Consider the following 25,259-nt stretch of genomic DNA (forward strand, 5'->3'; position numbering starts at 1 on the left):
ATTTGATGATGCCTTGATATGCTCCATGTGCTAGGAGGACAGCTTTTTGTCTTAGGCTTTCTGTAAGCACCTGGTGTGGACCTTTTAATAGGCAGCCTTAATTGGTGAAATATAGCTCTTGGCTGATGTTGTGTAACTCCCTGAATGGTGATTATGCTTCAGCAGTATGGTAGGGGGCTGGGAACTGAAGAAGTTGCCAGTCATCCGTCAAGGTTGCTTTGATGGCGATCTTCAGACAGTTGTCGTGCTTGGTGTCTCCCACTACTTCTGCTAGGGACATTGGGAGAGGTTTGGAGCGCTCCACCACCAGGTAGACATATTCTTCAGTTTCCCGAGCTTCTTCAGTCTCTGGCAGGGTGGCTGGGCGAGTATGGAGGGAGAAGAAGTTCCTTGGGTTGTGATTGCCTGTCCAGTACTGTAAAATTGAAGTCCTGCAGTTTCAGGATCCACTTATTAATCCTCGGGGGGTTTAGAGGACCCATGGAATATGGGGATCAGTGGCTTGTGATATGTGAAGATGGTGAATGGGTGGCCGTATAAATATATGTAGAAGTGCTGCAGCCGCACTGTATGGCAATTACTTCTTGTTCAATTTAAGCATAACGTTGTTCTGTTGGTGTGAGCGTTCAGCTGGCAAAAGTAACCGGTGCACATTCGCCACACTCTTGCTGAGGGGCCAGCACAACCCCTAGCCCGGTGGGGCTGGCATCCATGACTAGCTCATAGTCTTTTTTGAGATTGAAGTACATAAGAGTTGTATTGGCTGATAGCTTTGGTCTGCTTCAAGGCTTCCTCTTGTTCCTCTCCCCACACCCAGGGGCTGGATGACTTTGTGAGTATCCTAAGAGAACGAGTGACGTCCGCCATGTTCTGCATGAAGCATCTGCAGCACGTCACCATGCCAAGAAAGCTACGGACTCAGAGAAGGTAGCTGGGCATTCCGTATGTCTTTTATCTTGTCTGGATCTGGGCTAATTTATTTGCCCGAGAACCGGCATCCGAAGAAAATTATGTTGTTTTGTAGAAAGTCACATTTCTCCTGATGGAGGATCAGACCATGCTCTTTAAGAAAGGTAAAGGCAGCTTTGAGGCGAGTGAGGTGTTCTTCAAGCATTGGGCATGAACCAGGATATCATCGCTTATGTTCAGCACCCCTGGGAGTCCGTGCAGATTGTTTTTAACAATATGTTGGAATACTTCGGTAGCACTGGAAATTCTGAAGATCAGTCTCCAGAGGCCAGCATGCATCGAGAATGTGGTGAATGGTCGGGAATCTGGGTGCAGAGGTATCTGATGGTAACCGGACCAGATGTCCATTTTAGTAAACCACTTTGACCCTTACAGTTCTCCAATAATGTCATCAATGGTTGGTGTGAGATGATGTTCCCACTAGATTGGGTTTAGTCCCCGCAAATGCATACAGCGTAATTTTTTTTTTTTTTTACCATTACGATGAGAGAGACCCACAGGGTTGGGCTTTTCACTTGTTTGATGACACCAGCTTTTCCCTAGAGCTTCAGTTCTTTTTCCACCTTGGGACAGAGGTGGAAGACAATCCCCCAGTGTTTAAGAGCCACTGGAGTGACAGATTAATCAATCAATTAATCATATGGTTCTTTTGAAAACAGGTTTTATTTGATAGATTGCATACATAGTGCAGCACCCCGCACTCCGGAGGAAACTGCCAATCATTACAAGTCTTCAATAAAGTAGCAATCTTTACATCTGAAGACATGGCTTTTTAAGAAATAGTTTTTCTTTCTGTTTTTTTGTTGTGTGGTTGCTTTCTATGCTGTCTTTCTTTGCCAAAGCGCCGGGATGCTCCTCGGAGTTGCCGTGCGCTATAAAAGAAATAAAGTAAAGTAACATCATTTTGTCAGGTATCAATATCAAACTTAACAATATGAACTCCCCCCCCCTTCCCTAATCCCCCAACCCCCCCCCCCGGGATTCCTCCCCCCCCTGGGTCACACAACACCGTCTCCCCTATTCTGCAAGTCAGTTCTCAGTCTGGAATTTACATGTATCCTCCATCGTGTCCATATGGTTCTTTTGGGATGAATTTAGAGGGTATCAAGGTACAAGGTTGTGGGTTTCAGTCAGAGAGCCAGGTCTTGAGATTCTTCCTGAAGTCTATCAACGAGGGTGATATCATTCCAAGACTTGGCAGCGAGGTGGGAGAAGGAGCATCCTCTGATGCAGCAGAGGCCGATGCACGGTGTTGTGCAGGGAGAGGAAGGCGGAGCAGAGGTTTCTAATTGGTTGGCAGTTGTTCATGTATGCATGAACAACTCTCTTGGTCGTGGAGGGCTTTGTGGGAGTGGGTCAGTTGTTTGAAATAGAATATTTTCTGGATGTGGAGCCAGTGGAAGTCTCTCAGGTGCTGGGTGATGTGGGTCCTTTTGGGCAGGTTGAGGTTTCATAGAGTTGGGGTAAGCTGAGAGTGAGAGAATGACCTGGGTGTCGTTGGTGCAGGAAGTGATGCTGATGTCATGGATCCTGATAATGCCCATAGTGGCTTCATGTAGATGTTGAAGAGGGTTGGACTGAGGGATGTGCCTTGAGGTACACCCCTGATGGTGCACTTGGGTTTTGAGGTGAAGGGAGGGAGACAGATTCCCTGGGTGCGTCACATGAGGAATGATGCCATCCATCTAAGAGCGTCATATTTGATTCCGATCTGGTACAGTCATGTGATGAGAGTGTGGTGGGAGACAGTGTTGAAAGCTGCAGAGAGGTTAAGCAGAATCAGGGCGACCGATTCTCCTCTGTCGAGTAGGGTGCAGATGTCATTTGTGGCAGAGATTAGGGCCTTATCAGTGCTGTGGTTTGCTCTGAATCCTGATTGGGAGGGGTTTAGCAGGGTATTTCTCTCCAGGTGTTTAGTGAGTTGCAGGCTGAAGGCCTTCTCTAGGACTTTGGTGGGAAACAATAGCAGCCAGATGGGGCAGTAGTTCTTGGGCTCCCTGGGGTCTGATGAGGGTTTCTTGAGGAGAGGTCTGACCTCTGAGAGTTTCCAGGCTTCTGGAAAGGTGGCTGCAGTAATAGAGGCATTGAGGGTGGTGGTGAGCTGGTGTCTGATCTCATCACTTCAGAGGTAGAAAAGTCAATGGGGACATGGATTGGAGGGTGCTCCAAAGTGAATGGAGTTCATTAAGGTGGGGATGTTCGGTGTGCTGAGCTGTTCCCATGTGGTAAGAGGGGTGTCGGTGGTGGTCTTTGTGGGCATGAGGAGGGTGAGGAGGTCGGTGGGTTTGGAGTGGAAGTTTCTGTATGCGGCGGCTATCTTATTGTGGAAGTGGTCGCTAGTGTGTCGCAGAGTTCCTATGGGGGGGGATCGAGTTTTCAGTGGCTGATGGGCAGGTAAACTCTCTGACTATGGTAACGAATTCCTTTGTCTGGTCAGGTCTCAATGTGGTTCGTCAGTGCCTCCTTTTTCTCATCTTTTAGTTGGTTTTGATAGTTGTTGAGGGCGTCCCTGAAGGTGGCTCAGTCATTGTCATTTCTGCTGTTGCGTCATCATCTTTCTATCTGGGTTCTGGCGTGTACCAGCTGGCTCATTTGGTGTATCTGTGAGTTTACACTGGTTTGGTGGGGTGACTCGGTCGGCGTCGCTGGTGATCTAGGCGCTGAAATTCTCTACTGCCCGGTTCAGGCTAGTGGATAAGTCGGGCTGGGTGATGCTGAGGACAGTAATCCATTGGCGGTGCATGTCTTTGGTCCAGCTGAAGAAGGGGGATGAGCAGCTGGTTGGGAGTGGTGCGGTGTGGTCCAGCAATGGTGAAGTGGATGATGCAATGGTCAGACCAGGGGAGTTCTGTGGTGTGGCTAAATCTGACTCTGTTGCTGGATGTGAAGCTAGGGTCCAGTATGTGTCCTGCTCTGTGCATGGGGTCTGAGACAAGCTGCGTGAGGCTGATTTTGTCCATTCATTCCAGGAAGTCGGTGGAGTTGGTGTATGTGGGGTTGTCCAGGTGGAAGTTGAGATTTCCCAGGAAGACGTAGTGTTGGTATTCGATGGCAAGCGGGTTGATATACTAAGTGATGGCGTCGCTGAGGCCGGTTTGTGGTCCTGGGTTGTCTGTATGCAAGGGTGCCTTTGATTGTGGTTTTGTCGCTGGTGTGGAGTTGGAAGTTCAGGCGCTTCATGATTGGCGTGGTTTCGACTGTGGTGGAGGTGCAGATTAATGATTCCTTGTGTACCTTGGTGATGCCACCTTCATGTCTACTGGTGCAGTCCCAGCCTTTCATCTTGTAGCTGTTGGGTGTTGTGGTGGCAAAGTCAGGGGCCAATGGAGGGGTGAACCAGGTCTCTGTGATGAAGGTCACATCGGGCGAGGGAGGAGATGGTGTCCCAGACTTCTGTGGCCTCAATGACTGTTTTTGAGATCTTGTGGATGATGGTACCAAGAGATGGAGGAGCATGGCATGTCTCCAGTCCACAGCTGTCTCAACAGCTTCAAAATAGATTTCCTGAGGCCTCATTTACGAGGCCCTAGCAGCAGTTTTGGGACACCAGAGCGTCACTTTTTTGACGTTCTGGTGGCGCAATGTGCAACAGAATATTTACAAGGTTCACGCTAAGCCACTTTACTTGGCTTTTCATGGCCTTGTTAATGTGTGCTTCTACGTGAAAGAGGCGTTCCATGTGTTATGATGTGCGTGTTCCCACGCAACACCCATGCAATTTAAAGCATTCCCATATTTACGAGAAATCATAAACCTGGGACTGCGTCAGATTCCTACGCCTCCGCAGTGGAGGCGTAGGAGTGGCGCAACAAGGAGATATACTTTTATTTCTCCTTGTTTTTTCCTTGCCAACAATGATAGATTTTGTGCAGAAAGGTGTCCCTTCCTGCAGTGACCCTTGCACCATGGTGCAAGGGTGCAAGGGTGTCTGCGTTGGTGCACGGCAGCTGTTTGTGTGTCAGCGCAGGGGAGAAGGACAGGTATGAGCCCTATGTTGTAGATACGGCACATTCCTGCCCTTTTATTTTGACGCAAGGGAGCGCAGGAGGAAGGCTTGATGCGCTGCTATGCATCATAAGTTTGTAAATGAGGCCCCAGGTGTTTAACCCAAGCTTTCCAATGTGCAGCCTGGGGTGGTGGGGGCCACTTGACCATGAAGGGTTCCAGGGCCAGGATGGAGTACATTGTGAGGCAATATGAGGAGTCAGGTAGGTGTTCACACTGGGAGTGCCTTCACAGGAGCTAGGTGCGGCAGCAGAGTGGGCAGCTGGAGAGTGGGTACACAGCAGCAGATGATACTTTAATCAGGTATTTACGGGCCCGGGGTGGTGAGGCACAGGAAGGTAGATGGGGCCTATGGGCAATGCTGGCCTGGGGGCATCATATACCTGCGTGAATCCTGAAGTCTCAGATGATGGCCATGAACTGCACAGGCCTCAGGAGTACCTCATAGGGTGGTGGTAAATGCAGCAAACACTGTTGGAGGAGCTACCACCAGGCAGTGTTCAAAGTGGTCATTGGTTGAGTGGGCCCCTGGATCACCTCTTTTGGCAGGCTTGATGCACGTCAGGATGGGCCAGGGCCACTACTGGGCCTGCTGGGGTCACTGACCTTCCAGTAAAGAGGAGGTGGGGTACAGGGAGCAGCATGGTAGTAGCTGGAGGGCATGCTGGACGGAATCACCGAATCAGTGCTCCATTAGGCGAAGCCAGGAGCAGGCGGCCAAAGCTGATGGGCAGGAACATGAAGAGAGAGGTGCAGCAGGTGCCAGTGACAGTGTGGCCCACTGCGCAACGCGGACAGGAGCGCTTCAGCATCAGGAGTGCAGCGGGCAGCCAATGGCAGTTCACGCCTCTACTCGAAGCTGGCAGACGCACTTCGGTGCTGTGAGCGCAGCAGGCCACCAATGCCGGTGCAGTCGAGGCATCAGCACACATGGGGCGAGCTAGGCCTACTGGTCGCCAGTGTAGCATAGTGGTAGCATAGTGGTAGCATGCCAGCAGCAACGCTGAAATAAGATGCACACACCAGGGGTTCAATAAGTGGTCTTCAGAACTGGCCACACCCGATTCACTCTGTCTTTTTATTAACTCTCTGACGTATACATCAGACTCCACCACCATAAAGTATGCCCACAGGGATTCTTTCCATTTCCCCTTTCCTCGGACATCTCACTTGGTGTTGTCATAAATGATGCAAGACTACACTCCCAGGGGCTGTGAGGCATTTTTTATTATATAATGTGAACTCCAGTGGCCGGAAGGTGTTGGAGCCCTTTACATGAGCGCTAGTTACATTACACTATGTCAGGCTAACTTTTGGGGCATTTTTATAGAGAGCGAACTTGACTGACCCAAAGATATTGAAGCACTTTACAAAAGGGCCAGTTACATTATACAAGGGCAGGTACTGTTTTTGTTTTTAGGTGTGCAGAGCTTGAGTCATGCCGGCGCCGGCCCAGTTTATTCATTATTTCCCCTCTACCTGACAAATGGGAGCATTTTATTGTTGTTTCTATGTCCAGTGCTCCTATAACGAGAGGGATGGGACAGAAAGCGGGGCTGGGAGCATGCTGGTTAATGGATGGTGCAAGCAGTGCTTTCAATGGAAAACTCTGGAGAAAGGTGCTTGGTGAATAAAGACCTAGGGGTGGAGGGATGTGACGTCTCCGCCAAATACTTCCCTGCTTTTCTTCATAGGCTGTTCAATACTCTAGTGGTGCAGTCACACACAGAATGTTATAGTGCTGTTGACTTGGATCGAGGCACTTGTCTTTCTGTTTGTGCGTTAAAAAGCCTTGGAATATGTACATAAATGTTTCCTGAGGCAAGCATGTGTTCCTGAATCACACTGCAAGACCCAGTGTGTAGTAATTGTATAGCTCTTCAATTCCTGGTGGCACAGAACCCAGGATAATGTGCTGCAAGTCTAAACACTTATAAGGTCACAAAGGCGAGACCTATTGGCTATGCCAATGCTCGTTAGATCTCTTGTGGCTCATACTAAAACCTTAAGTGGAATTATGGTCGGCTCCCGGGTTACCATTTGTTGATTTTCTTCTCACTATTTTTTGCTTGCTTCAATAGCTTTCTTTACTCTTCTTGCATTTGTCCCTACCTGAAGCATTGCTTCTTCCTGATCCAGCGTGTGATGACTTGTATCATTCCACCGCTCGCATTCAGAGAACAGCTTTTTTTATTTTCCTCCAAGCACAAAATACGATTACATGTTTTTTTACCCTCTCCCTGGTGTGGTGCTTTCCTCCTCATAAACCACCTCAATCCATGCACTCTGTTGTTCCTTCTCCCATCCTCATCCACAGCTTGCCCCCAAACTATTTTATTTACTTCCCAGGGGCAGCTCTTCCATTATGGCGGAGGAGCGTCTTCCCCCTGTCCGAAGCCAGCAGAGACAAAGGACAAAAATAAAATGATAATGAAACATTAATTATCGTTTTATTTTTCCTCCTGCAGGCTGGAAGTATGAGACGAGGGAGGGGTGTGGCACCTACACTGACACTGCAGTTCCAGCACCAGGGAGGAGGGGGGAGTAGTGGGCACTTGCAAGTGCTCATAACAGTTTGGGCAGCCCTCTGGGGCAAGCCAAACCGTCATAAGCACTTACCTTTCTCCATCTAGCTACGTTACACAGCTGGGTGGAGAAACCATCACAGAATCCCAGTCTAAGTTTGAATGCAAAACTGAGGCGCTCTTACCAATCCCAGCATGTGAGCAGTGCTGGGATTGGGAGCCTGCGCAGTGTGCAGCAGTTCCTGGACGTCCGGGTGGCGAGGATCGTGAGGACGGCGGCAGCAGTCAGAGCAGGTAAGTGCATTTTTCTTTATAATTTTTTTTTAGGTCTTGTCTGGCGTTAGCAGCGCGCATGGGCTGTCTCGCAATTGCGAGTGCCTTTTGGAATCAATACGATTCCAGAAGTCTACTTAAAGCCCCGCCCATCTTTCCATTGGCACGCGTCATCGTTTATGTTAAACGATGGTGCGTGATTGGAAAGCAGGCTTCTCGGTTACCGCCTTGTCTACTTGTAGGATGGCCCATGTGGACAGGCCGATGCCATGTTTTTTCCAGTGAGGTAGGAGCTCCTCGCACAGCGTACGATGGTCCCTCCTCCCACCACACGCGGGATGGGCTTTTCATGTGCGCACCACTCACTGGCTTGTTCCCTCTGGCGGTCCTGTTTTGTCCGTCCCGCTTTGCTTACTCCAGACCTGGCCCGTGTTTCTTACTAGTTACCTATCTTTACGCTTGCCCGCATTCCTTGCTTCCTCAAAAGCCTTTCATAACTGCCTTTTGGTATGCCTGAGTATGTTTTTTCTGTTCCTATCTCTACGCTTGGCTGGCATTCCTTGCTCCCTAAAAAGCCTCTATAACTGCCTTATGGTATGGCTGCTTATGTTTGTCCCGTTCCTATCTCTACGCTTGGCTGACATTCCTTGCTCCCTAATAAACCTTTCATAACTGCCTTTTGGTAGGCCTGCTTATGTTCCGTTCCTATCTCTACGCTTGGCCGGCATTCCTTGCTCCCAAAAAAGCCTTTCATAACTGCCTTTTGGTATGCCTGCTTATGTTTGTTCCGTTCCATGCTGTTCTTTGGCTCTACCTCAACTTTACTGCCCTTCGCTGCGACTGCTTCATTGTAACCCATCGACAAGCTAGCAGCCTTGAGGTTTTCCCTCTTTAGCACTCCTTTGCCACTTTTCTTGCTACCATTTGTCTTGTATGCTAAAGTGTGTGCCTTTGTTCTGCTCCTGCCTCACCCTACTCCTTGTCGTGCTCCAAGCCTTTTGCTACCTTTTCATTCCCATGTAACTTTGCTCCCATCTTTTGCACACTTCCAGTTTCCCTCCCCCTTGGTGCAGTACTTGCCTTTTTCCACTTTGCGTTGATCCCTTCCTTGTTACATCTGACATGATCTTCTCTATTGCCCTTCTTAGCTCATTTTCTGCTTTGGCTACATTGTATTGTATTATAGCATTTGTATAGCGCCTAGCATCCCCTATTTGTGGCGCTGAAGTGCTTATCCACCGAGGTGGCATACTGTAGCATGTGTAGAGTGTTACCTTTGCTTTGTCTTTATGGTTAGGGTTTCCATATTCAGCCTGATGACCGCCGACATGCGGTAATCTTATGTGATGCAGCAGTTGAGGCTCTGAGGGGTGAAGAAGTGTGAAAGCAGGACCAGCTTATAACAAGCATTACAAATGCAATAGGTCTCGCCTTTCATTAAGTTAAAGCCATTTACTTTGCTATACAATACCATTAGCAAAGCAAATGGCTTTAACTTAATCAAAGGCCAGACCTATTGCATTTTCAATGCTTGTTTCAAATTGTGTTCCCTCTGCTCCACCACTTTGTAATACAAGTGGCCGCTCCTGTTACTTCCTCATTGTGACATCTATCCCATTCACTCATCTGTACTTCCTCCACTTCTCCTGTTGAGGTCCTCTACACAATACATTTTTTTAACCTTTTTGGGGAGGGCTAGGCAGCTGGAATTTACTGCTGGGAAGTTCTATTTTTTTAAACTCACTTTTACTTGATTTAATTACTGCTCTATGTGGATTCTGCCTTCTTGGAACGGTAAATAAAAAGAAGAAACCACTTCGCAGCCATATCATGCAGCAAGTGCACGTAAACGTTATCATGCTGAGCCACCATAGCATCATGACATGCATGCACGCCCGCATGAGTACACGTCATTGAGCTCTATTAATAATATTATTATTATTGCTACTATCAATATGCGCAGCATTGACACAAACCATTGATACATGCAACAGGTTCAAAAGCCAAAACCTATTCCCTGCATATGCTTATTTCATGCATGCTCCACATTCACACCTATGTACCTATATACCAACTGATTGACATTCTCCATTAAACTCAAGTACTCACTTGCATGCATTCATGTCCTCACAACTGCTTAGCGCACCCCTTGTTGTGTTTCCGCTCGATGTAGTGTCAGCAGTAGGCAGCTCACCTGTTGTACATTAAACGCTTGAAGTCCTGGAACAAGGTGTCCTTGTTCTTATCAATGAATCCCTCCACCGAGTACCTGCATGTGTTAGACAAAACAGAAGTAGTGTTCAACAGTATTTCAATACTTTCAAAAACAAAACTCGGCGCACCATCGGCATCTCAAGGAAAACTACCATTTGTCGTTTAAAAGGACTGAACTGCAAGGGCTTATGGCTGAATAACGGTTGTATGGCATTACAACGCAGGCTTTTACCCCGCGTGCCATTACAACGCTGCTTTTACAACGCAAGTCGTTACAACGACTTGCGCTGTAAGCGCTGGATAGTGGAATAGTTTAATTTTCTATTCCAACTCCAGCCCACGTAACAGTAGGGAAGGTGTTGGAATAGAAAATTAAATTATTTGCGTTGTAAAAGCAGCGTTGTAATAGCAGCGCGGGGTAATGCCCGCGTTGTTATGGCTGTTCACCCTGAATAACACATCCAGCACAGAATCATCACTCTTGTCTAGAAGACCCTTAATGTAAAGTTGCAAAATATCCGTCTGATCTCTTTTCTGCGCACTGAACGGTCACATTTATTCTCCTTCATTATGACCAAAGACTGACCCTCCCAAAATGGCACCTGACTTCATTTGGAGACAGATCTTTGAAGGTTGCAGGTACTAAACTGCAGCAAAACCCCCACCAAGTCTCAAACAAGGTTCTTTTTTTAGAAGGTTTTTTTCATCCTTGTTCTCACGCCTTCCACTATTAAGCAGTGGTCCAGCTACTTTATGAAGCGTTTAGAAGGTTAAATATCTCTATATTGTTTTGGTTTGGTTTTATGTAGGTATATGTATGTAATTGTAACTGTAATTGTAATTATACATGTATAGCGCTTACTACTTCTGGCGAGGTATTGAAGCACTTTTCGGCACGTAGCATGCTACTCTGTAACCCAAAAAGGATTAGTGGTAGATTAGTATAGGGAAACATAAATTGTTAATTTGAGCTGTGGACATGTGAGTCTGTTAGTTTGACTGAATAGAATAAGGAGGTATAGAGGTGGGAAGAGTATAGAAAGTGTTATGATAGTAGTCAGATGAGGTTTGGGATGAGTCAAAGGAGGGATACACGGGGGCAAGTCTAGATCAGGTTATTTGGGAACTCATTGCAATAAAATAAGGTTTAGGGTGAGCCAAGTTGGGCTAGAGGAAGGAAGAGTCTAGAAAGGGTTATTTTGGGGATCATAGTAGAAAAATGAGGTTTGGGATGAGTCAGAGAATGGAGGTAGAGGGTATTTTGACAAAGTTGTATTGAACAAAGTCCTGTATGTCCAAGTGTTGCTGCATGTGAAGCAAGTTTAATTGTGTATTTTTATAAAAATAAATTGTAATTGTTTTAGTTTAATATTTTCCTCAATATTTCAATAGCTAAGCACTTATAGATAGGATTTTTATGATCAAGTTTACATATTGTGATAGATAAAATAAAATAAAACAGAGAACATCTACCCAAATAACTTAAACGAACACCATGCAGTGACCTAAATACATGTTATACGCAAACAAATGATGGACGGAATGCTGAATAAATCATACAATCACCCCCAGTTAAAAGATATTTGTTAAATCCATTGCTCTTCTGCTTACTATGCCACCCCAGTTTGGACCCAGCTATATGCAAATCAGTCTTGACCCTGTGCCTCATGGTAACAGTCCATCCCGAACTGCCAAGCCAGCTTCTCAGTGGACCTGAAACAAGCATCCTGGGACCGGTTTCTGGGTATTACCCTTCAACAGCCAGGCTAGCTTGAATCCAGTGGAAAAGTAAACAAGGGACCCACGTCTGGGCATACCCATCCCACTTAGGGTGAAAAGTGATACACAAACAAATGATGGACGGAATGCTGAATAAATCATACATTCACCCCGAGTCAAAAGAACTGGGTTAAATCCATTGTTCTCCTGCTCATAACGCCACCGCAGTTTGGATCCAGCATCATTTGTTTGCGTAGCACTTTTCACCCTAAGTGGGATGGGTATGCCCAAACTTGGGTCCCTTGCTCACTTTGATTCAAGCTAGCCTGGCTGATAAAGGGTAATACCCAAAAATCGGTCCCAGGGTGCTTGTTTCTGGTCCAGGGAGCACCTGGCTTGCCATTTCGGTCTGGACTGTTCCCATGAGGCACAGGGTCAAGACTGCTTTGCATATAGCTGGGTCTAAACTGGGGAGGCATTGTGAGCAAAAGAACAATGGATTTAACCCAGATCTCTTAACTGGGGTTGAATGTATGATTTTGTCAGTATTCCGTCCACCATTTGTTTGGTAGCACTTTTCACCCTAAGTGGGATGGGTATGCTCAGACGTGGGTCCCTTGCTCACTTTGCCACTGGATTCAAGCTAGCCTGGCTGATGAGGGAGGACCTGGCTTGGCAGTTCGGTCTGGACTGTTCCCATGAGGCACAGGGTCAAGACTAATTTGCATATAGCTGGGTCTAAACTGGGGTGGCACGGTGAGCCAAAGAACAATGGATTTAACCCAGATCACTTGGCTGGGGGTGAATGTATGATTTATTCAGCATTCTGTCCATCATTTGTTTGCGTAGCACTTTTCACCCTAAGTGGGATGGGTATGCCCAGATGTGGGTCCCTTGCTAACTTTGTCACTGGATTCAAGCTAGCCTGGCTGATGAAGGGAAAATACCCAGAAACCGGTCCCAGGATGCTTGTTTCCGGTCCAGGGAGGACCTGGCCTGGCAGTTCGGTCTGGACTGTTTCCATGAGGCACAGGGTCAAGACTGATTTGCATATAGCTTGGTCTAGACTGGGGTGGCGTAGTGAGCAGAATAACAATAGAGTTAACCCAGATCTTTTGACTGGGGGTGATTGTATGATTTATTCCACGCGCAGGAGGTGTATCAGCGCACTTCTGAAGCGAACAGGTGAGTGAGGGCACTGTTTGTTGGGGTTTACGGGTTAGCCTTGAGTGCAACACGGACCGATTGGGTCCCTACACAGGGGGAGGGAGGGATATGCTCTTCCGACCCTTTTCTGAACGCACCTAAGCGCTAGTGGGTGTTGGTGCGACTCCCGGTCTATCCGGCGTCTGGCGGCCGCCTTGTGGGTCTGCCACCACCCCAACCACGGCCAGGACAGGCGTCCGTGGGGGCGACCAGCTCTCACAGTGTCACAGGCATGGCATGGGATGGGATGGAGTAAGTTCCCCCCTTTCCCCCTGCTCACACGGACACCTCTTGTAGCCATGCCCCGGGCACATATGGTAAAATGAGCAAAATTGTCAGTGCTGCATAGCCCATGTTTAATCCCAATCTCTTCCTTACTTCGGGATCATTAGGACACCGACACTGGGGTGTCAGAAGCACCGACTATTACCGAATGAAGTGAGTAACCACTATTAGCTAGGTGAGTCTCCTCTTGCAAATCGGCATCCTCTGCATTGGGATTACTGTAGAATGATTGTTCATGTTGGTAGCTACACATCTCTCTCTTGTTGTTGCTTTTAAGTCTGGTCTCATGACTATTTTCATTGGCGGGAATTTTAAACTCACCTAACTGTCTAGTATGTCTGTTTTATCAAGGATCACACTAGGTTCCAAGATTGATCACGGAATGGACATCAAGGTTGAGGGGTTGAGGGAACGCCTAGTTCAGTGTACTAGACAGTTTTCTCTAGTGACTGTATCCTGTTTTTTTATGTCATCCCGAATGTATAGGTTACCACTAGGATTGATGGGACCCCATGCTCGCATCCAAGGAGTGTGGTAGGTAGGAGCATTCTCACCCACCACCACCAAGTGTAGATAGTATTGAATACAATAGGTCCAGATGAAATGCGATGGATCAGTATTGACCGCAACGCATGAAACGTGTACGACCACTTCTCATGAGATGAACTGAGCTCCACTGGATCATTGAGCCAGACCACAGCCACTCAATTTGTTTTTAAGAAGGTGGATAACCAATCTAATAAGGAGTTTTTGTGGACTATCCAACCTTTGTTAACATCACTCACTTGCACCACATCTACAATGTTCTTTAGGGCCCTCACACCCACGCACCTAACGGCAGGAACTAAAGATCTCCACTAAAGAGCCCCGTTTTGGGTGCCAGCGTTGGCCCGACGAGGAGCAAGTCCATATGCTGAAGCATGACACCTAGCTTGCTGGGTGTGTGAGAACTCTAGTTCCGACAAGGAGGATCCCCCTCCTCTATCTCTCCTTCTCTTTGTCCGTCCAGTGGGAAGAGCATACCTTTCTTGTTTAGGATTAAGTCAATGTCCTCACAAGTTTGAAATTTTGGTTTATACAGATCAGATATTTGCAGGGAATTATCCTGTCATTACTGGAATTTATTATGTGTGTGGAAAGAATGCCTACTTTAAACCCCCTGTCACAATTCGCTCCCTGTACTCTCGTGCCCACCACCAGAGGGGTGCATAGTGTGACTTTCCTGTGTTCTAATATGCTTCCAGACCCTCCCCTTCATGTACATACTGAATTTCAGCCATTTGGACACTATTTGGGAATTGACATTTGTGGAAGCCATCCTGCTCCTGCCTGAAACTCTATTAACTAGAATTCCCTGCTCACTGCTTCATCTCCACCCCTGCAGGCCAAGGATGGGTGGAAGAATTGAGCTCACCTGTGGCTGGCTGCTGCTAGCCTGTTTACACCTGATGGATGTGATTACTGTGAGTTCTTTTAAGCTCCCGCTCCCTTCAGTCCATTGTTTGTCATTGTAGCTGTGTACCAGTGAGACCGACCGACCTTTTCCAGGGTTTCCTGAGCTTTTGATATCCTTGTTTCCAGGATTCCTGAGCTATAGCTATTCCTTGTGCCTAAAGTAGCACTGCCTACAGTGCTACCTTGTTTCCTGAGTTCCGGAGTTATAGTTGTTCTTTGTTCCTGAGCTTCAGCTATTTCTTGTTCCTGATTTGCACTGCTTCCAGTGCTCTCTTGACTCCTTTTCCTGTTCCCTTGCACTAGCCCTGCCTGCAGTGCTACCTTGACTCATGAGCTATAGTAATTTCCTGTTCCTGAACTAGCACTATCTGCAGTACTACCTTGACTCCTGAGCTACAGTGATTTCCTGTTTCTGGCCTAGCACTGCCTGCAGTACTACCTTGACTCCTGAGCCTTGGCTCAATTGTTGTTCCTGCCCCAGCACTGCCTTCAATGCTACTTTGTTTTCTTGGTTCTTGAACCTGCACTATTCTAGTATTCCCTTGTAGCCTCCTTTTCTGTATAACCTTTTCCAGTTCCTTCCTTTCTTCCCATTTCCTTGGTTCCAATCTTAGTTTGGTGTCTTTCTATTCCTGCTGTTTGCTTCTGATTACCTTGTATGTTTGTTACTTGCTTTCTGCCAATTGTGTCCTGTGATTTCCTTCCTTTCCTATTAGGCATTCATCCTTGCTAGCTCCTGGTCTACTGTGCTTGTGTTTAGTTCTCCCCCCTTGCTGCTACTGCCTTGCGTGTTCCTGTTTGATCGCCAGGATCCGTGGTCTCAGCTGACTACCTAGGTGGTGTTTGTTTTTCACTGTGAGTATTGTCTTTGAGATACATTTATAACATCACCATAGGTATCAGCTCCACAGACCCTGCCTTTGCATTCATATCCTATTTGTGGGTATTTGCAGTTAGTATCTGTAACAGCAATTGTGGGTGAGGAACTTACTGAGCTTCAGTCTTACCGTGTGGAGCTCCTGAGTGCTTTACTCCACACTCCCTTTATTGCTAATGTTGTTTCATATATATGTCTTGAACATTCGTCCTGTGTGTAGTTTTTCTGAATGCTAAATCACCTCCGAGGGCCTGTCCTCTCTGAGCCTTACCTCTATTATTCTCTTGTACAGAGCTTCCTCTTTGGATTCCCTTTCTCCTTTGACTCGCTGTGGGAGCTTGGGCAGCTCTGTACCCAGTATTCTACTTTGTCTTCACTAGCACTACTCATTGCCAGTGTCCCAGACTGAGTCCTGACACCTGACTGAGTCCTGACACCTCCTGCGAAGTGGGTGAGAACATGCTATGTAGCACTAGTATTTATTAAAGTATATCATGTAGATAATATGTCAAAAAGTTAGATTTCATGGTAGAACTAATTGTAGTGGTGCTTCACAGATAGTGGGGGACATCTTTGGTGCTATAATTCTTTCTGGAGGTTTTGTCTTAATGACTTAAAGATCAGAAAAGCTTTCTATCTTGGTTGATAAACTTGCAACCAGCACTACTTGAGCTTTGTTAGCTATTGACAAAGAATTGATGGCCATTAGGTCTATGGTTTTACAAAATAGTCTTACAGTAGATATTTTGCTTGCAAAAGAAGGAGGAGTCTGTAAGATGCTAAAAGTGTGGCAGTGCTGCACATATATCCCAAACAAGAGCAAAGAGGTCAGAAATGATGTGAAGAATATTACAGGAATGTCAAAAAACTTGGAAGAATTGGAAGCAACAGTTGCCTGGGAAGCAGTTGGGAAAGGATATTCTGTATAGATGCTATATTAAGGCCTAGTTTGAATATTGGTGTTTGAATGAATTGTTTATTTGCTATGGTGAAGAGATCTAGGTTGATGTGGACAAATAAAGCACCCTCAGAGTGTAAAGGCACTGAGAGGAAGCGGGTAGAAAAAGAGTTGGAGAATGTGCAATGTAAGATTTATGATGAGTTGAGAAAGACGGAGAACTATAAGCATAAACAGCAACGGGTAACAAAGTTCTAATGCAGTCATGGGTTGTTCACATGTATTTGGTGATGGCTATTCTAGTCGTCAGAGGGGGGAATGGAACAGTGAAAAAGGAGGGCTTTATAATCTCCTTTACTCATATGTTAATCTGTGTGTCAATGTGTGGATACATATGTATAAGCCAGCTACACCTTGTGCAACTGAATTATTAATTTAACCTATAGTATATTTACATTAACCAAATGTGCAGTCTGAAAGCAGCTAACCAATAATGTTGATTTTGAAATGTGCTTTCATGTTTTACTTCTTGTTGCAGAAGCAAGATAATATTCGCTAGTTAGAAGACTGGCTAACTTTTTTGCTTTTAGAAATGCTAGAGCAGATAGGATTAACTGGAAGTTTGCTGTGATTTACACCATGCGTGGGTATGAGAATGATCCTCCTGTACCATGCAGTCTGTACCAATGGTCTATCCACGGTTGTGTAGCTGTGTGCACCTTTATGCGATGATGGGAATGAGGGGAGTTTACTTGTTCCAAGGAGAGGGTGCAACCTGATTGGTCCCAGTTTGGAATAGTTGGTGGGAAGAGTTCTGAAGAGAGAGTATAATGCATTCAATTGTGTGTCTTAAAATAGCTGTTAGGAGATCCTGTCCTCACTGCCTGAGGGAAGACCTTTCTCTAACTCTGCTGAGGTTCCAAATCCCTAGCTCTTGAGTTAGACTCTTGAACTCTTATGCCTTTTACTTACCCTGACTTTAACTTGGTTCACTTCAGACTGACACCTTAAGGCTTAGGGTTTCCCGTGCCACTCTTAGACACCTTATTTAGAGGATTCTAGCTTCACGTTTCTCAATATAAGTCCTGGTATGCTTATTGAAGCTGGCTTGAAGACCCAGGCTTGGCTGAAAAGCAACCTCATGACATGATGCCAGGTCACTGCTTTACATGTGGTTTCTGAGATTGTTACTTATCAGTCTTTTAAATAACTAAATTTTCAAACTCTCTTTTCTGGCCTCCCACCTTTTGTAAGCCTGTGGTTTCTGCTAGAGCTGAACACATGATCTTATAATGATGCTGGAACTGGTAAGTCAATTTTAGGGTGTAAAATTGATATTACAATCCCCGATCAAGCATTATCCTAATGACATGCTTATAACTTGCTGCCCCTAGACAACCATGAACTTGCTACTAGAAATAATTTTGAACGGAGGATGAGGAAGAGAGGGAGAGGAAAGGGGGGAAGATGCAGTTTCAAGTTTAAATTAGTATATTGAATTATTATTTTCAAGCAGAAGAAAGGTAAGAGGTTTGACCACACTTTGAATGGTGCATTGATCACAAAAGTGGATACATTGAATTTTTTTCTAAAAGAGCAAAAATTGACCTACGATCTTGCAGAGATAATAACTATACAAGGCTAACGCATAATGACAGCGGTGGCTTCAACAAATATTACATGGTTCCCTTCCTCAGACAGTACAAGATGAGAATGTCCTGTTTTTACCATGACACACAATGCTGGTATTTAGCCCGTGTCTAGGAACTTTCACTTTTGGCACGATGGAAACGCATGGAGCTGAACTGCTTTGCCCGGGGTGACACATTTCAATCACCCATGAGAAAGACAAGATGAAAATTCACACCCTGTCTCACACGTGACAATATAAGGAAAATTAACAAGATGTCCTCCGACAGAGGACGAGGGACTGCTTAGAATACCCCCACTTCCTTGCCAGAGATGCCTTAACTCTGCTCAAGAATATTAAGGTTCAGAAGAGGATATGGCGTGGAAGTTTTCAGCATCCATGCTCATTTGAAGCTACAGCTTCTAAGTGGGTCCATGTCATGTGTGACACCTTCGACCACTCTTGGCTTTTTATCCAAACGCCATTTGTATTCAAGGGCTTTTAATTGTACACTCAAAGCTCTCAAGTTTGCCAAGTCAATGCATGAGTACCTTATCCAGTCACAGTTCAAACGTTGCATTCTGGGATTTGCAGCCTAGTTTATCCGATTATTAAATCAGAACTACTAGTCCCATAATGCAAAGCAAAATCCTAGACAACTCATGTATGTACCTGTGAAACGTAATAGATATGTGCACAAAGTAACTTTGTTCATACCAAGCTAATCTTAAAAAAGCTTCATTTGTTGTTATGAAATACAATCTTATAGGATAGCTGTGAAGTCCTCTGCTCAGATTCAGCTGCTGAGAGAGTAAAGCGCTGCACTGTAGGTGGGATTTTTACTACGTTTGGGTTACGGTTCGCCGCTAACATTCATCTTTTTATTTATTTGTTTATTTATTTATGTATTCATTCTGGAGTGATGAGTCATGAAGCCTATTATATGGGGAAGTGGCATTTAAACAGTATCTTGGCTGCCATCTCTGAGATTCTTTCACATTTTTGCCTTCTTGAAAGCTGGGTTATCTAATATGGAAGTCCCTGAACCTGTGAGAGTCTGCTGACCACCAGAGATGATGAATTTGCAGGCCAGCTATTTTGTAGTTCATATATGGAGAGCTATATAAGTTAGCTCTTAGCTTCTATTGGCAGTGATCATAAGAGGAGTTATGTGATTGGATGATCTCACCCACCCAGGAGATGTCTCACAGCGGCATGACTTATTCACTTGAAAGTGGACAGGTGGGTTTTAGTGGTGCCGCAGAGAACGGAGCTGCCGTAATCCACTCAGAACAACAAACTGAGTCACTTGTTTGAAGTCATCTTCTGAGATTAAGTGTTTGTTACCTATCGTTAGTCTCAATTGATACCTTGCAAGCTTAGCTGGTGCATTGATGTGAGATTGAGGGTTAAGTTCCTTGTCCAGTAAGGAGCCAAAAGATGTAGCGCATTTTACAATTTCCAGATTCAGGTCTAGCATGGAGAATTTACTGATCAATTATGAGCTGGAATTGTGCCATTTCGGGGGGGCGGGAGGGTGTGATCAGAAACTCTGTATGAGGGAGTTAAAATTAAGGTGATGATAAGACATACTTGAGTAAGTGCATTAGCTAAGTCATTGGGTGATAAGACTTTCATGTAGAGCTGCGTCTAGAAAGCGTAAAAATGGTTTGCAATTTTTGAGCTTTGGAACAGTGTGACCAAGAGTTTGAATAAACTGCTCCACAAAAGTAAATTAAGAGCGTCCACTGAGGAGTGGAGGATGATGTGTATTTTTAGGGACTTTGGCTTGCCTGCTCTTAAATCCACCAGTATTTTCCTGGAGGTTGGAAATGGTTTATTTTCAACTTTCATGCATTCTATTTGATCTCTATTTATCACTGCTGCCCATCTTACTGTTTTACCTATTCTGTCCAGTCTAATGATGGAGAAGCCTGGTGGAATGAGCACGTCAATCACTGGCTGAGATAATTCACTCAATCAAATCTCAGGAGAAACAGGTGATCAATATCACACTCCTTAATCAAATCTCTGATCTCAAGGTGGGTTTTGCCCACGGCCTGCAATTGTGTAAAAGATATCGCAGATTGTGGCTACGTGGAGTTTATAATGGAGGAGGTGGAGTTTCATTCTGTTAGACTGTCTCTGTAGACAGCTTTTCCTTGTGGCTTTCAAACATTTTGGGTGCGCCATGATTTGGATGCTTTGCACCATTTAGGGATTGCAATACCTCTTCAATAGATTTTGTGTGAAGAGATGTTGTGGTACTTCTTGGTCTGTGTTCTGCATTGCATTCTCGTCTAGAAATGATGCTAAATGAGACTGAGTGAGTTTTCAAGTTTGTACGATGAGCTATAACCTATACATATACTTACAATAAGGCTTCCAGGTGACTCCATGTGTTTGGCAACACAACTTTCGAGTTTTGTTTTTCGTCTGCAAACCCATACTAATCAAAAGCTTTAATCAAACTGGTCCAACTGAAGTGAACAAGGACTACAATACCCAAAATGCATTGGGATGTTAAATGAAAGCCCATAACATGGTGTAATTGATTACATGAAGTCACCTGGTATCCTTTGTACTTTTCCCAATTAGATTGCATTCAAGTAGCCTTAAACTATTAGCGGAAATTGGCTCTTTGAGTGAGATGTGACAAGCCCTACGAAGGCACAGGGAGCATAAAAACTCACGTGACATCACCAGCATAGTGAAGAATTCGAAAATCACGGTTAAACTCCATGGACTTGTCAACGGCACGAAGCTGTGAAACAGAAAGAAAATAAGGCTATGAGACTTACTAATTTTTTGTGGAAATTTCCACCAGCTAGGTTTTTAAACATTGCATGGTCTAAAATAAAAACAATCTGAGAATAATCCTGTAATTTTATTTTGTCTAATGTCACTTCTAGCCAATAACAACCGGAAGACTACACTAGAACTCGATACAGCCAGCATCCTTCTATTTTCTTGCTATTTTCTGACAACATTCAAAGATGGAATAAAGTGAAAGAAGTTATTCTGAAAAAATGAAATTACTTTTTTAACTGGCATTTTGCACTGTGGTCTGCTCAATGCCCAAAGAAACATTTGGGGGAAGCTTGGAAATATAAGGCAAAGACCCCTTGAAGGCCGTGTCAAAAATCATTCGCCGACGGAAATGCACAACTAAGATAAAAGTAGTGCTGCATTTGCCCAGGTTGCCTCTGGACTCGAGCCACGATACCCCTAAGTAAGAAGTGGTTCCTGCTTTGGTGTATCGGTTCCAAATCCAACTGCTGTATAAACTCAAAAATCTTCTTTTAATATGAGTTTATTAGTGGAGGAAAGAAAATCCATGTAATAGGTGACACACAGGTGGCGTGAGCTCCTAAGAAATCATCACCTAGACATCCTCCTTCACCAGAACAGAATGCTCCCTCTACCCCTAAGAACTTTGTGGAAAAAAATGAGGCCAAACGTGCACTGTATAGCACTATTTTTTTCCATATGAATTGGCATAAAAACCATGGGTTCTTAAGACAATTCTGAAGAGGAACTAATGAAGTGTTCCAGCATTCCAATATTCCAGAGTCTAACACTTTACTTAGGAGCACTACTTCACAAAAGCAGAAATCATGCACATACTCGGGGGAACATTTTCTGTACGAAACAAGACACCAAATGCCAAGTAGGCATACATTGGTCAAGATCAGCAAGCATAAACATTCTCCAGTGCATATGCCTATCAAAAGACTTAGGGGTCTATTAAAAAATGCGGGCGGATCGCCACCGCTCGTCTGGCGGTGGCGTTGGGTTCGCCATTTCCCACCGCCCACTCACCAATTTCCCCCGCCAAATTACGATGGCGGTGGGGACCCTGGTGGACGGAAAGACCATCTGCCAGTTTTCCGCCGGTCAAACAGGCGACAGGGCGGAAAAGGGCTCAGATATGGTGGCGGTGTCTGCAAGACACCGCCATCCATATTATGATGGGCGGCGGTACAGGGCTTTCCATGGCAGAGACTCCGCCATGGAAAGCCAGGTGGAGATCACTTTCGGGGACCCGTTGCGGGCCCCCAGGGGTTGATGGGTTGGGGGGATTGTGGGGATTGGGGGGGAACTTGGGGGGACTCCCCTCCATTTACATGCACAATGTGGCAGGCACCGCGTGGTGCCTGCCACGTTCTGCATGCAAATGTGCGACATGCATATATTGCTTTGTGCCGAGTGCTGCTTGCAGCACCACCGCCCCAATGCAATATATGCGGGATGCCACCACCACCATGGCATCCTAATTTCCATGGCGGGACCACCTCACCTATGGAGGTCGGTTCCACTTCCCGGTACGGTGCCATCGTAATAGGCCCCTTAAAATATACAAAAAAGTGAAGGATGGAATGCTTAAAGTAATCTCAGCTCTTGGGGCTTGATCCCAATCCATCGCTATTTTGCACACCATGTCACCTCAGTTTGGACCCACCTATATGCAAATCAGTGTTGACCCTGTTCCAATCGGAACAGTCCATCCCGAACTTTTAGGTCTAAACTGGGGTGGCATGGTAAGCAAAAGAAAGATGGATTTAACCCAGATCTCTTGACTGGAGGTGAATGTTTTGATTTGTTCTGCATTCCCCCCATCAATTGTGTGTCTTTGCATCCTGAACTTCCAAGCCAGGTGCTCCCGGAACCAGAACACGATCAACCCAGGACGGGTTTCGCTTTAGTTATGGACTCATCAGCCGGAGTACAGCTTGGTTCCAGTGACACACTGTGCACAGGACCCACATCTGAGCATACCTGTCCCACTTAGGGTAACACATTAAAGTATTCATAAAAGTGATGGATGAAATGCTTGAATTATTCTTAGCAACTGGTAATTACTCTGGGTCGACCCCAATCCCTCGTTATTTTGCACACCATGTCACCTCAGTTTTTAGACCTATCTATATGCAAATCAGACTTGACCATGCTCCAATCGGAAAAGTAAGGATGTTCCATAATTTGGGAGCAAGGTAGTGTTAATCGTGACCACCCAACCGCTTATCCTTAGGAACGTAGGGCCATATTTATGAAATTTGTGGCGCAAATTGCTGCGCTGCCCTGCGTCACAGGAAAAGGGCAGGAATGCGCCATATTTATCGAATACGGCACAATCCTGTACTTTCTCCCTGTGCTGCCAGCCTAGCGCCAACGCTGGCATCCTTGCACCATGGTGCATGGGTGCCTATGTTGTACACAGGGTTGTTTTTGTGCAGGAAGGGGAACCTTCCTCACAAAAACAATCCTGAGAGGCTTTTTACTCTTTCTGTGTGTGCTGCAGAATGCAGGATGCAGCATAAATAGAAAGAGGAAAAAGAGAGTAAAGATATTTCTGCTTGTTATGCCTCTCCTAGGGAGGCGTATCTTTTTTACACATTCCCAGGTTTGGGAAATCAGGGAATGTGTCAAAAATCATGGAGTTGCATGGGAACATCCGATGTAATGCTCATGGAATGCCTCCCCTGTTCAGAGAGTAAGGAAACGCAGCGATTTGCGTTGCGTTGCCTTACTCCAGATTTTTAGGCCATTCAAAGCCACACAAAGTGGCTTTGCCTGGCTTCATAAATCTGATTTAGCAGTTTTCATTACGCATCTACCACATTGCGTGGTGCAAGCATGAAGCAAAGCTCTCACAAATATGCACCGTTTTTCCTAGTGGTGAAACTCAGAGTTCAGGGAGATTGGAATTTTAGGAATTTCTCCTGGAGTCCTGTGTTGTCAGCTTTGTATGACATTTTGTGCATGAGGCATACATTTATAGGGCTCGCCCCTCATGCTGCACTGCGCAGCAGTGCTCGCGTAGGCGAGCCGTTTTGTAGGGGTTTTCAAAATGGACCTGGAAATTCCACACAGCTTGTGTGTGTTCATTTCCTAGGTCCATTTTGATTGGGCATTGCGTGAGTGTTGTTTTTTGACAGAACACGCAATAGGACATAGGCGGTCGCGTAGCTCCGCCTATGGCCTATTGGTCTGTTACGCGCACCAAAGCCCATATGTTTTCAATTATCGTGGCCAGACACGGGCGCGATAATTGAAAACATATGCCTGCAGTGGAGCGCGCGCACCACTCGCGAGCGTTTATTTTTACAATAGCGATCGCTTTTAGTGCTGCTTTTTTGCCCGGTCATGTTCAATCTGCTTTTGTCTCGTGCCTCCGCCGGTGGTCCGTGGCAAGAAGATCATTGCACTGGATGCTAGGCATTGCTAGGATTAAGTCCAAACTTTGTCTGAAGTGCTCCTGGACAATCGTCCTACTTGCCTCACTTACATGATCAACTGTTAACCTCTACCTGACAAGACCCTACCCTGCTGAGCATAAAACGTGGTGTGCATTCTTAAAAGTAAACCGTAAAAAATCATTTGGAGACAAACTATTCTGCCTCTGTGTGGCAGAGCTGTGGAATTTACATCCAGTAGATCTGCGCAGCGGAGCTGCTCTCTAAAATTAAGAAAATCCTTTAGAAAGTTCCTGTTTTGTTAATCCGGTCTGTGCAGCCCAAAGTTAGGCGGACAGGTGGTTAGGGGAATTTAAAACATTGTCAGTCACTCACAAATATGTTCAACTTCAAAACAGAACAACAAAAGAAACATGATGGCAAGCATTTGGGAAACAACATTGAGTGACTGACTTAAGTTCAAATCTGGAGATTTCCAAACAGGCCAGTCAGTGCCTTCATGGCTGATAGAGTTTAGAGAAAAAAAAACAACCAGGCACGCACGTAGGCCAACAGACAGGTGGTAGTTACAACCTCCGGTGGTCCGTGCATGTGCCTTCCATCAGTTACTGTGCAATGAAGCTCCTGGCTATCACTATTGGTGCTGGAAGGTGTATTGAACAGTGAGGGATTGAACAGTGAGTGACCTGAGGCAGTGAACACGCTGATGTAACAGAAATCAGCAGAAAGCGCCTTCCTTCCCTCTGGTCCCTGTACCTCCAGTGTTTGGTCTGCTGAGAATACGGGAGGCTGCGATTGCCCCTACCTCCTTTGAAGCACTTTGAGTGACCATGCACCCTCCCAGGCCCCCGTGTGTGCTGTTTCTGTGTTAGAGGGGGGCGCGCAGCCTCAGAGCCGCCTCCTCATTGGCTGCTGGGAGTGAGTGATGCGACGCGGCGGAGAGGCAGGCAGAGGGAGCGCGCGCTCAGGTGCTGCAGTCCCCGGCACTTTGCAGGCTGCACGGGAC

General features: G+C 45.8%; 1 protein-coding gene across 1 annotated transcript in view; it reads right to left on the reverse strand.

The window, feature by feature from the left end:
- LOC144783810 (unconventional myosin-Ig-like) overlaps positions 1 to 25,259 on the reverse strand; it is a 1,420,229-nt gene that overhangs the window by 791,226 nt on the left and 603,744 nt on the right. The window contains exons 12-13 of the mRNA XM_078662555.1: positions 20,750 to 20,820; positions 9,967 to 10,041 (exon numbers count right to left, since the gene is read on the reverse strand). Of these exons, the coding sequence (XP_078518681.1) occupies positions 9,967 to 10,041; positions 20,750 to 20,820 (146 nt within the window). The remainder of the gene's footprint in view (positions 1 to 9,966; positions 10,042 to 20,749; positions 20,821 to 25,259) is intronic.

The sequence above is a fragment of the Lissotriton helveticus genome, chromosome 10, assembly GCF_964261635.1.
Source record: "Lissotriton helveticus chromosome 10, aLisHel1.1, whole genome shotgun sequence".
NCBI lineage: Eukaryota > Metazoa > Chordata > Amphibia > Caudata > Salamandridae > Lissotriton > Lissotriton helveticus.